This window comes from Gekko japonicus, unplaced genomic scaffold (assembly GCF_001447785.1).
Source record: "Gekko japonicus isolate JY-2015 unplaced genomic scaffold, Gekko_japonicus_V1.1 scaffold422, whole genome shotgun sequence".
NCBI lineage: Eukaryota > Metazoa > Chordata > Lepidosauria > Squamata > Gekkonidae > Gekko > Gekko japonicus.
In genome coordinates, this window is record NW_015174855.1 from 205,669 (window position 1) to 219,270 (window position 13,602).

At 41.2% G+C, this 13,602-nt stretch overlaps 1 protein-coding gene across 2 annotated transcripts in view; it reads left to right on the top strand.

The window, feature by feature from the left end:
* Window positions 1-13,384, top strand: part of LOC107121659 (lysosomal acid lipase/cholesteryl ester hydrolase-like) — a 39,048-nt gene extending 25,664 nt beyond the window's left edge. For both annotated transcript variants that reach the window (XM_015424623.1, XM_015424624.1), the window contains exons 6-11: window positions 1,260-1,369; window positions 6,468-6,604; window positions 7,067-7,213; window positions 10,579-10,650; window positions 12,195-12,260; window positions 13,115-13,384. In XM_015424623.1, coding sequence (XP_015280109.1) covers window positions 1,260-1,369; window positions 6,468-6,604; window positions 7,067-7,213; window positions 10,579-10,650; window positions 12,195-12,260; window positions 13,115-13,348 — 766 coding nt within the window. In that variant the 3' untranslated portion in view covers window positions 13,349-13,384. The remainder of the gene's footprint in view (window positions 1-1,259; window positions 1,370-6,467; window positions 6,605-7,066; window positions 7,214-10,578; window positions 10,651-12,194; window positions 12,261-13,114) is intronic.
* Window positions 13,385-13,602: the final 218 nt, after the last annotated feature.

Sequence of the window (13,602 nt, forward strand, 5' to 3'; positions counted from 1 at the left end):
GTTCCAGTCCTCTCTAGGAACGGTGCTCACTGGTTGTCAGTCGTCGGAAGAGATTTACTGGTACTCCGTCCCTTTTCTTCCTGCGATAGTTCTCGTCAGTTTCGTTTTTCAGTTGCGCGCTTATCTCTAGCTAGCCGCAAGAATGTTCAACAATAGCGCTTTTTCCATTTTTAAAGCCTTAAATCAAATCATTTTTTTTCCGGAATTAGTCTCTGGGATCATCTATTCATTATCCGCTCAACCGCTCAGTTCTAATCGTGTTAAAGTCAAAAACAGGTAAGCGGAGCGTTTGTTTGTTATCTCGCTCGTCTATACCGGGATTGCAATGCTTCTTTTAGTTCACTCACTTTCCCCCTTGCTGAAGAAATCGACCAATGACGGATTTATGCTGGTAAACCAACTCGGAACGGCTCCTTTAGTGATGCTCGGGATTCGCCCTCTTCGTGGGAAGAGATCAAAGCCTAAAACAAGCTTCTTCAGAAACTTGATCAGGCCGATCTCTTACTCCCGCTTGGGCACAGCTGCCTGCTGGACACCCCCCCTCTCTGGGGAGCGTTGCTTTGGGCTATAAACTGCCCAAACTGTCTAAGGAGCCGCCGACCACCCCCGGAGAATCGCGGGAGTGCTCTAATTCGCCATCTTGGCATGACCGGAAGCCAGTTTAGTAGTACACCTGTGACCCACCATGTGCCACACTTATCATGTAGTTATGCCCTGATAATTGTGATGGAAGGTAATTGCTTCAGTAGTTCAGTTGTTAAAAAGAAAGTTGGAACTCTCCAACTCCCTTAGTATTAACTTCTTTGCCCAGAGACTCAAACCTTCTTTACTGCCTGTTTTCAGTGATGCTTCCTTTACAGAGTATGAATTCTCTTTGGAGGGTTTTACTGCATGCAAGTGTTTGTATGGAGGCTTTTCTAAAGCCATTTTGGCACTTGATATCTCCTAGGTGAAATTAAAATGTAAGCATTATATTTGATAATAATTTTAAAATATGGGCCTTTAGACACATAAGAAAATATGTCACTGAAAACCCATTAAAAGTATCTCAAGCAAGTAACATAATGAAATTGTTTTTAAATATTTTATTATAATATTGATATTAAAATTTAAAAATGGAAATATAATTACTCTTATTTTTCAATGGTTCTCTTAAAAACAGTTATTCTTCAAATGTCAGGATTTTCATGCCAGATGCTGTACTACTGTTTAAACAGCAATAATTTTAGCTATGTTGTGTGTGTGTGTTTGTATTTTAGTTTTCATGAAATGGGGATGTATGATGTTCCAGCAGCAATAGACTTCATCCTGCAGGAAACTGAGCAAGATGGATTATATTACATTGGCCATGGACAGGGTGCTTCATTAGGTATGTTAAGGAGAATATAATGAACAAGTTTAATTCTTCTGTCCCACTTTATACAAAGGGACTAATGAAGAAGAACCCATCTTAGAACTACAGGGTGGGCCTGACCACAGAAACTAAGTTTAAACTCAAGATTAGGACTTTGTAATATAACCAAGCTCAGAGATCAGAATTGAGTTGCCACTTTTTAATGGACAGAGGGTTCTTATCATTATTCCTATTAGAATTCCTTTTCTGGGTCAGAACATGATCCATCTAGTCCAGCTTCTAACACTGACTGCTCAAATCTACTTAGTAAGGTCATGAAAGTGATGGTCATGTACTTCTTCATCTTCAGTATTTTTAGTCTGAGCTACTCCCACTCAGACATTAAGCTAATTGAGTGACTTTGAGCCATGAGCTTTCTCTCTCAGCCTTTCCTTTCAAACACAAAACCTTTATTGGCATGAAAGCACAAAACATCATGGAAATATGGGAAAATACTAAGATGCATCAGTCACTTGTAATCATGGCTAAGAGTGCCTAATAGAGTAACTTTCCACACATTTGTTTAATCCTTTTTAGAAGTCATCACAGCTGTTGTGAAAACCAATTCCATAAATCAGTTATGGAAAAGAACATCCTTTTGTCCAGAAACTTCCTGACTTTCCATCTTCATCTTGAGTGGATAAATATGAGTTTCTGCTATTGTTGATTTTCCTGACTCATGTCAATAGTTGGAGGAATGTTTATCACACATGCGCACATACACAAAAATGCAAAAATACTCCACAAAAGTAATCTTTCTATGATTTTAGCTCTGCATGATTAACTCTGGGTCCAGTAATGACCAAGCACATAAGAACTGAACAGTATACATGTCCACTTGACAGCTAAAACTTCCTTACCTATTAGAGCATTTGAGATATTTCTGAGAAATCTGGGGCTAAACTAAAGGACAAGACCCACTGAAAGATCCATGAATGCATCTTCCAAACATTTTTCTACTGATAAATAGAAACTGCAAGGTGCCCTGGATTTAGATCAAGACTATAGTATGGATTATGGATACTTGGAATAATAATAATAATATTAATAATAATGATGATGATGATGATGATGATGATGATGATGATGATGATGATGATGATGATGATAAATAAAAATCATGGATACTTGGAATGATGATGATGATGGTGGTGGTGGTGGTGGTGGTGGTGGTGGTGATGATGATGATGATGATGATGATATGGTACAAAATAAAATGGCGCTGGTCTGTTTTTGAGCGCCTCAAAACAATTGTGGCCTTGTCCACACCTAACTCCACATCCCGCACCTGTAGAGCCCTACCAGACTTATCACATTTTGATTGGGCAACCAGCTCGTTAATATGGAATGCTCCAAAGAAAGCCGCCAAGGCGGCGGCATGAAAAAGGGAGGCCTCAAAATTAGAAGAGCAAACCTTCGCCCAACTAGCTTGCAGGCCACGCAAAATCTCGGGAGAAGTAGGCTGCCAGTCATCCGCTCGGACACCAGCCTCCCGTGACCATCCCTCTAACATTTTATGAATCCTAAAATCCCCTGTGTGATCAGCCACCCCTTTAGCTTTGCTGGCAAAGGCTACCACAGACGACATCCCCTTTATCAAACTCATCGCTAAGCCCTTACCTTTGGAAACTACACAAAATTGTAACAGATGGTCCACCGGAACAGGCCACGAATCAGAATACCCTACGTCCCATCTAAAGTCCAAAAACTGCTTGACCGCCCGGTCATAAGCCCTCTTGATGTTAGGCACAACGGCTAGTCCTATTGCCCCGCGCACTTCTGCCTTCCAGCCAACCAAAGACCTGTCGGCATCTGCACCTGCCACGAGTCAGCATCTGGGGCCAGCTGACGGAACCTCTCCATCTGTTTATGAGAGAGAGCATCAGCCACCCCATTGTCAACCCCTGGTACATACCGCAAAAAGAAGAAAGAAACTGTGAGGTAACTGTGCTAGATGATATTTCAATAATAATCACAAAATTGTACAAAAATGTGTGCAGAAAATTATATAAATATACAAGACAATAAATGATGTGTTGACGATGGTCTCCGGAATGCTCTATCGTTTTGATACTGTTCTTCTTCTGAGAATGAATGAAAACCTTAAGAAATCATATGCAACAACAATATTATGTGCAAAACCCATGGTACATGTACATAAAAAAATTCAATACAAAGTTTTTAAAACCTTACATACAGCGACTCTTGGTCTGTCTTTTCAACTAGTGGGTATCAAAAATCCATAATATTCACCGATGTATCTACGAAATGTAATAATGAAATGTAACACATCATCATAACCTGGTCACAATTAATTTATCCAACTCTACAATTTTTAGAGGCCTGTACTCACCATGACTTAATTGCAAGAGTTTCTCTGACAGAATGTTCCTAGGGCAAGGTGCTTGTATGATGCCTTGCTAGGTACACATTCTCACAAAACCTTTATGCTAACACATCCCCATACCAGTGCTAATACTGCAAAGACTTACCCTAATTCATTATAATGGAAGGTTGCCAACTTATGAAAATACAATGTAAAGTTGCTTGCAAAAATTCCAATGCATGTTTGCCAACCATCTAGGTTATCAGCTTACAGGCATTACAATAACAGATTGTCACCTCGCAGGAATTACCAAACAAGGTTGCCAATTCACAGAAATGTTTACAGCAAGGTTGCCAACTTACGGGAATAGCTAAGCAAGATTGCCTTCTATTAGAAATTATACACCCCAAACCCCTGGTACATGCCTGGCCATAAACAGAATGTTTAGCTGGAGGCAATGAAGCATAAAAGCCCTAACCAACTGCATGACCCTGGCGGATCTGGACGACAAGGAGTTGATGACCTGTACAACTGCGAGGTTGTCACACCAAAAATGCACAGTCAGATTGGTCAACTCCGCCCCCCATAGATGGACTGCCACTAGGATAGGAAAGAACTCCAGGAAGGTCAAATCTGAAGTCAACCCTTCAGCCACTCCTCGGCATACCAGCGTCCACGAAAATAGACACCAAAACCTGATGATCCGGCCGCATCCGAGTGAACTTGAAGCTCCACCTCCAGGCTGATATCTTCCCTCCAAAAAGATACGCCATTGAATGAAGTTAAAAACTCCAACCACATCTCCAAGTCCTGATGTATGCCTGCAGGAATCCGAATTTTATGGTGAGGGAGACGCAGCCCAGCCATTGCAGTGCACAATCTCTGCAAAAAGGCCCTACCAGGTGCCACCACCTTACAGGCAAAATTCAAGTGGCCCACCAGCTGTTGCAACTCCCTCAAAGTAGTCTTCTTCTTATGCAAAAAACCCTGAATATGGCTGCACAGGTCCCCCAGCTTGCCCTCCGGCAGCCGAGAAGCCTGGACATCTGCATCCAATTCCACACCCAGAAATGTGAGCACATGGGCCGGTTCTTCCATTTTCTCATGTGCTAAAGACACCCCTAACTCACCTGCCAGCACCATGAATGTTGTCAGCAAATGCCTACACTGACCAGACCCTTGTGGGCCCACAAACAAAAAATCATCTAAGTAATGCACCACCGTGCCAAGACCAGAGCGTTCACGGACAGCCCACTCCAAAAAATGGCTGCCAAGCCTGCTACAAAATGGCTGCCCTGGATGTGTAACACAAAATGGCTGCCAGCCACACCCAAGATGGCCACTGAGTGGTGATTAGTCTGGCCCCGGGCACCCAGTCACAGCCCACAGGCTACTCAGCTGCTTCAAGGCTTGCAGCCACGGGGAGAAAGACCAACAACAAAACCCCTGTCAAGCAACAAAATGGGGGTGGGGTGGCTGAAGGTGCAATCCCACTCAAGCCCTAAAGCCCAGGGCCCCAAGAACTGCACTAGTGCCACCTCTGCAGAATAAAATGAGAACCAGGAAACTGCCTTATGCTGACACAGACCACTGGTTCCAGTAGGTCAATCCTGCCTCCCAGATACAGCAGCCTACGGGCCCTCAGGGCCAGGGAGACCCAACGCTGCCTACACCCTGGACCCCCTGCAACCTGCCACCGATCCCCAAAGCACACCCCAAACCATCCACAGCAGCTGGGAGGGCAGCCCAGACCAATGAGCACCGCTGCCAGGCAGCCTCCTGCTGCCCAGCTTCTCCAGCCCATGCCGCAAAACTCTGTGCCACGCCAACGACGACTCCAACGGTCCCACTGTTGCCGCCTCTGCTGCTGCCACTGCTGCTCTCAAGCATGCCGCCACCGCAATGCATGCCGCCGCGACGCTCCCTGCCACAGCGAAGCTCCCCGCCACCACAAAGCTCCCTTCCACCGCGAAGCTCCCCACAGCAGCGAAGCTCTCTTCTACCGCCAGTGGACATGACCTACCTCGCAGCCCAGGGCCCGGCCTGAGAAGGAGCTCCCAGACCGCCCAGCCCACCACAGGTAGGCCTGAAACAGGAAGCAGCCTGACGGAGCTCCTCTCCCTCTGACGACCACGCGGGACTGCTGACGAAGAAAGGAGGGGCCGGCTTTTATATCCACTTGGCCCCTCCTTCCTGAAAAACCCATATGGGAGCATTGGTGCCCAAACCCTGCCTGCCTCTTCCGGCTAGGTGGCAAAACCGCTTCCCCAGCCCAACGGCTGCACGGGGCCGAGGGCTGTTGAACCACGTTGTTATGCTTCAGGCTAAGTGCAATTTTTATTACATGCACTATCACAAACTTTGGTGGAGCCCCAAACAAGAAATAAATACAGAGCCAAATTAGGGGGTTCACTCATGGATGTCTACACACTGTGGTATCAGTAGAGTCAGAGAAAAGGCACAAACCCGATCCATTGTCCTTTATGCTGGTGAGAGCGGGGTGAGGGAAAACTGGAAGCTCCTCCACCCCCCACAGCACTCACTCAAAGTAGCTCTTTTTAAGGTGAATTTTTCCATGTTTGTCTGACTGTGAGTCCAGCCACTCGCCTATGACCCAGCACATATAGAGTATATTGTGTAGTCTGGCCCTAAGGGGTAGCATTATCTGGAAAGATTACTTAATAGGCATTGGCAAATGCTGTTATTGACATTTGGTAGGCATGGACAAAATCTCTCTCTCTCTTGCAGGTCTGATTGCCTTTTCAGCCATGCCAGAGCTTGCACAAAAAGTCAAGCTCTTCATTGCTTTAGCTCCTGCATACAGACTGGTGAACAGCAAGGGGCTTGCTTATGAACTCATTGTAATGCCTGAAAAAATCAGAAGAGTAAGTATTTCACTTATATTTGCATTATTTTACTGGCTGACTAGTATCATTTTTTCACTTGTGGCTGTAGGGTTGTCAAAGCATGATGTACTGATTATTTCACACTCTTGATTGTAACTGCCCTGAAAAAAATTACTGCCTGGATATTGAAAAATTAATCCTTTCATTCTTAAGAACTGACATGTCCTCCATGCATGGACCATGAAGAGGGGCTTAGAAACGTTTTCACACAGACCAGACTTTCCCAGGCTCCCTTCATGCTGTTTACCATAGAGAGCAGCAGTGAAGGCTTTATATGCACAGGAGGGCAGGGTACCAGGACTGAGAAATTCCTTGGTCTTACCAATAGAACACTCGTCAATAAGAAAGGAAAGATCTGTGGCTGGAACTTTAACATTTCGTTCTTCTAAGAATTGTTATTTTAAAGACACTCACAATGATTGATGCATTTATATCTTGCAGATGATATGGGGAAATAATGAATATGCACTTTTTAGTAATACTCTGAAAACATTCAGTGCCAAAGCATGCAGTCATGCAGTAATAGACAGACTTTGTCTCTTCTTACTTTTCTTCAGTTATGGATTTAATGAGAAAAATCTAAATAGGGTAAGTGGTCTCTATATTTCACTTAGATTTTTTTTTTTGCAAACACACTCCTAAAATCACCAAACACACACACAGAGGAGAGAGAGAGAGAGAGGGAGAGAGAGAGAGAGAGAGAGAGATATTACAGACAGTGTAGAACACCAGCTATATCTCCTTACATAATATTTTCAGTATTTAACTTTATTCCTTGGAGTAGGAAAGGAAATTAACTGCTACCAATAGAGAGGGCAATGGGCTACGAATTTAAAAGAGTACAAGAAGCGGGACCCGCGATACTCGTGGGGGGGAGTATTCCTAAAGGCTCCCAGTCTGCAGAAGCAGCTCCACAGGTAAGCCTTCTCCCCCCCAGCCCACTGATTCCCCCCCCGGCACCGGCGGTGAGGGCTGAGTGCCTCCCAGCCGCCAGGCCCGCTGACTCCCCCTGCTGCTTCCCCCCCCCCCCCCGCGCACGGGGGGGGGGGCGCGGGGCCCAATGATCTTCCCCACACACCCATTCCCCCCTGGCACCGGTGGCGAGGCCTGAGCACCTCCCAGCCACCGACCCACTGCAGATTTTTTTTTAAAAAAACTTTATTCCGCTAATTCCACATTTCTTGAGAAGTTCTCTGCACAGTTTTCCAATATTTAATCCTGTAATTAATATTCCATCAATTCTCCAGGCATGCCATTAACACAATTAGCATCAAACAACTGATGGAGAAAAAGATATTCTGGATTACTCTGATCTGGTCTGATTCAGATCAGATATAGCCATGTACTTATGAGCCTTAAGCATTGTTCCCATATCAGATCATTAATCTCCTGTCACAAGACATTAGAAGACTTTTTAAAAAAAATGCAGCCCCTACTTATTGGAAGTTCTTATCAGAAGTGACAAAGGGTAGTTCTAGGAATGGCTGGAAGCTCCATGCTAAACCGTAGGTACAACCATAAAGTTTCCAGCAATTCCTACAGCTATCCTGGAAGTGATAACAGCTTGCTTGAGGAATCACCAGAAACTCTATGGCAAAACCATAGCACTTCCAGCAATTCCTAAAGCTACCCTTTTTCACTTCTGCTAAGTACACAAGGCTGCATTTTATTTCTCTTCTTCTGCCATTTCTCCAAGTGGTAGCAGGCAATGGGACCTGGAGGTGAATGATCCCCCACCCACACCAGGCTTCCATCCAACTTGCTATGTTATAAATTTCATCTGTAATCATAGACTGAGGACTAATCTGTGTGCAATCCCAGGGGAAAAAAAGATTAAGCAGCCTTATTGGCTGGACACCTCCATGCTTCTAAGAAACCAGAATAAATATTTGATAAACAATGTGGTATATACCACTGAAACAGTATTTTGATTACTCTTTCCGTCATGTCCATTGATCAAACATTTCACCAAATCCAGTCCCATTCAGATTGTGGCATCTTTTCTTCAGTGACTTTGTCCCATTTACTAATGGAATTATTGATGGAACTATTTAGATTCAACAACTTTAAATATATATTTGGAACTCTCTTTATATGATAAACCAACCCCCATCATTCTTTCAAACTCTGTGTTCCTAATAATGAGTCACTTCTCAACAAGCCAAAGACAATATGGCAAAGTTTTAAATATTGAAAAATTAAAGGCATTTCCCCCCAAAAAATTTCCACAATTTCCCCATATGATAGGAAATTTCAAAGTGCAACAAAAGATACACTACAATAATCAATTTGAATTCTTTTCATAATGACACATGTTCCAGTTCAGTAGCCTCTAGTAACTGTTTGTCATAAAATACAGATGTTAAAAGTTCAAATACAGCGGTCAAGGGTGACAAATCCAGACTTAAAACAGTTATAGTCCTTCCAAAAGTGAAAGCATCTCTAACTGATGACACCTGAGGAATTCAAGGTCATTCTTGAAACCAAACCATACTACATAATGGATGGTTTGAAAAGAATCCCAGTGCTATTATTTTTTTTAACCAGTCATCCATTTCTGATAGCCTAGCAGCTTTATAATAGGAGGTTCAAGCCTCCTTTTTCTGTTGATCTATAGAGTGTTTTCTTCAAGATTTTAGGTAGTTTGTACTTCCATATAACTTTTTGGGTTGGCTTTGCTAAGTATCTATAATTGTAGAATTCTCATTTAATTGGTGCCTGATATTGAGGTGGTACATTATACACTGCAATGTATCATGCATATTGTGTTCAGGCTGTGTTTTGTTGTGTTGATGCATCAGATCATTCAGTGTATCTATATAAAGTAGGCTGCAGCCTACTGATAGTTCAGGGCTTCAGCAGTTTTACTATGGGATCAGATCCAATTTCTAGCTGATCTGGCTGCATCTTATCCAGGATAAGGCCTATGACACTCTGACATGTATTCATCAAGATGTATCCAAATTGCAGTATACCTGTACTATGATACTTCCTTCTTGCCTAGGAAAATGGAAAATGTGTAGCTTCTAAAAATTCTGCAGGAAATTGCTGCAGGTTTTTTTTTAAGGCAATGAATTCCAAAGTAACTGAATTACAACTGAGAAGCTAGACTGTGGATCTTTGCTAATGTTATTCATTTGTTAAAGGGTCCGCTATAGAGATTATAACTGATAATGGCATTTTTACCCATCTATTTGAAAAGAAACATTCCCTTAGTTATATTGGACATATTCTGCCCTTCCCTGAGACCTCTTTTCCAACCACTCCATTTTTGAATAAGGCATGGACTGCTACATTCTTTTGAACTTAACATTTCTTAGGGGGAATATTTGTGTGCAATTCCTTTATCCAACATAAATATTCAGGTTTCATCAGATCAATGTTCAGCTTATTAGGTAGCAAAAGAGTCCAACTGTTGAGAGTTTAATTAGGAAAACTTTCTCACTATCTGATGGTAGTTTCATTATTGATCATGGTTGAAAGCCCCAACCAAAGATAACTGGTAACCAAATCCCTTGACTGGATTCAGAATGGGGTCAGTTAAAGCAATTTATTTTCCTAAATAATAAATAAATAAATCAGATAATAGCTCTGAAATCCACATTTATCAAATTTTCAGTAACATCAACAGTAATGCACAAAAGCTTTTCAGCTGAGCCCCATGGGTTTAGCTTTTCTCAAATCCAACTAAATAAAAGGACAGCTAGTGATTCTGAGTGGAACTTATCATTCTGACCATCAAAAAAGAAAGATGTAATCAGCCAGTTCTCTAGCACTAGGTGAACATCACAGATGGGTCGCACAACTGGTTTTGTATTCGAAGCCACATTGGTGCACTCAGAAAAGTGCTTCTAGATGTAGATCTCCCTTGCTGATTTGATTGTACACTTATTTATTCATTCACTTTTATCTGTATAGCAGGTTCTAAAATTTCATTCTTATTAATTTTCCAGAGTCAAGCAGATATATATCTTGGAATCTATCCTGATTTTACTTCTGTAAAAACAGTATCTCATTGGGGACAGGTAGAGTTTAACATTTTTTTCCTTTGCAATCTAAAATGTAGAGGCTAAACTGATTATTCAGTTTTCTGTGCATGCCTACAAAATTCCTATTTTATCTTCTAAAGAGAATTCAAATATTAGTTGTCTGCATTCCCAGTTATCAGTGACAATATTTTCTAGATAACTCCAGTGTTATAGCAATACCTGTAAAAGTATGTAGAAGACTGTCATAATTCTAATTATTCGATTTTTAATTTGTACACTGATGTTTCTAATCACTTGAGACACTCCAGTTAATGTCAGTTAATTTTATTCTTTTACAACTTGAATTTGTTTCCCCCCCATTGTTTTCTACTTTCTTTGAGTTCTTTGTTATATCCTGTTTTAGTTTCTATAGGTTTCAATGAGAAACAGTGTTTTCTTCATCTGACTGGTATTGAATTCTAAGGGATGACACCCAAATTATCCTACCAATGAAATTCTGAACACATAAAATTACATTCTCATTTTATCACAATTACATTTCAAACTTATGGAGTAAAGGTATGACCAACATTAAGAAGTAAAATTTTGTCTTTGTGGGAAAACAAATCTGAATTTGGGTTTACATTAAATGAACCAGCATCACTTCACATTGCTGCTACCTGTTTTCCTAGGTAGTGGATCCGGAAGGCCATTCCACTTACCTCTAATTTACCACTTACTTTCCCTTCCTTTTCCTGTGCACCACTCAGAGCTTTTCTTTATACTGCACCTTTGAGTATGAAGTAGCTACTTAATTTCACAATAAATTTAAGTCCCAGTTTAGGAACAAATTACGTCCTGCACTATTCTTCAGTATGCCTGTTACAGGACTGAGACATTGACACGATACTCTTGACATATTCAAAGGGAGCAGAGATTTTAAAAAGTAGATGGGTGGGAGAGAAGAATAGGGGAGAGTCTGCTGGGGGAAGAGGGAAAACTAAAGGATGAAGGGGAATGAAGATAAAGCTGCATTGCTTGTTGGATGGGTGGGAGGGACAGAAGAAAACAGAGAAAGGGGGAGGCTATGGGGGCTTCCAGGAAGAGGAAAAAGAAGTATGCATAGGGAGATACTGGGGTAAAATAGTATGCCCTGACCATTGAGAGTTCCCTGCTGGTATGCATTAATACGCTAAAATATAAATGCATAATATCTAAAACCTGCAAACTGGGGACCCTATTCCACCTTGGGGATATTTATTTGGGTGGAAAAGTGGCATAGAATGTTTATATTTTAACTCTGTGATTGTATAAATTTGTAATGGAGTTTTTACTTAAAGGGATGAAAGGAGTTAACATGGCATCAGGGCATGTATTGCTAAATGTTCCTTGGGAACTTTGTCTTAATATTGAAGAAATTTCATAGGTACTTTACATGAAATGAAAGTAATTATGGGATCTCAGAAATGTGATCCTCACTAATGTTTCATGCAGAGAGATCTTAAATCCTTCCTCTTCACAAGTTTCTTATGTCCTGGCTGGTTTGGTTGTTGTTTCTTGGAGGAATTTCTGTCACAAATAATTCTTTTCTCTCCTTTTAGATAGCAAGATCAAAGGAATTTAAATATTTTAACTATGGATCTAAGAACAAAGCTATATACAACACAGTAAGGAATGGGGGTGTGATGGGAAAGGAATGTGTCAAACATTTTGAAAGATTATTCTGGCAAGTGGTTGGAAGTTCTGAGTTTCAAACAACAGATTTGCTGTAAAATTCATACTGGTAACACTCAGGATCACGAGTTCCATATAGGGAACTGTAGACATATAACTGGACCAATCAATCTCTTGATAACCCATTCCTGTGAAATATGAAGGGAAAGGTGAAATGAGAAGGACTCTCAACCCAGTTGTTGGTTGTTGAAGTGACTGGCTAATCCTGCACTTCTGTATTGAAAGTTGGGTGGACAGGCAGCAGCCAACAGGCAAATTACTTTGCGGGAAAGCACGGGGTTTAAAGAATAGCCTTTATGCCTGACCCAACTGGTTGGGTCCTTTGAGATGTATGGATTAGCTACTACCTCCAATAGCTTTGCATCTTATTTCCCAAGGGCAACGGAAGTCAAAATGGCCCTCACGTTATTCAAGGGTGGGAAGCAAGTGTCTTATGTTGTTCCAGACCATGTGAATTAAAGCAGGTTACAAAATATGTCTCTTGAAAACACAATACATATCTAAGATCAAAAATATAAGTATCGTGAATCCTCAAAGTTTATATTTGATTTACTTACTTGATACTCCGATTTTTTAACTTGAGAAATGCTTCCTAATGTTTTAATGAATTATTTTAATAGATGATTACATTGTAAACATTTAAATTATTAATACTGATATTTTTAAAGAAAGAAATGTACTCAGATTAGTATTCTAAGGTTGCTAGACCTCCACTCTAAATATCTATGAAATGAGAAAATATGCATCATGTATGGGAAACATTAATTTTTGATAATTTCATCAACAGACCTCTCCACCGTTTTATACAATAGAAGATATGACTGTGCCAACAGCTGTATGGAGTGGTGGGAAGGACATCTGTATAAACAAAACAGATACAGAACTGTTGCTCCATCAAATCCCTCACTTAGTTTCCTATAAGAATATTCCTGACTGGCAACATTTTGATCATATATGGGGCCTTGATGCTCCAGTGCGCCTGTACCCAGATATACTTGCTCTGTTCCAGAAGTACAAATAAAATCTTAATATGAAGTGTAAATTACATATATGCTATGTTAATATGTTTTAATTTTCTTATACTTGTGGTATGTTTAGGGCTTGATTTCTGATGTGCTCCTTATGCATTTTATATTTTAGCACATTACACATTATTCAGTTATTACCTTGTCAGCTGCAGTCAGTCAGTTATTCTACTTGGCAGTGAATGTCAAGTGCATTGCAAAAGGGCCTTTCATCCTCTGGTAATGTAGGCCACTGTGCAAAAAGCTTGTA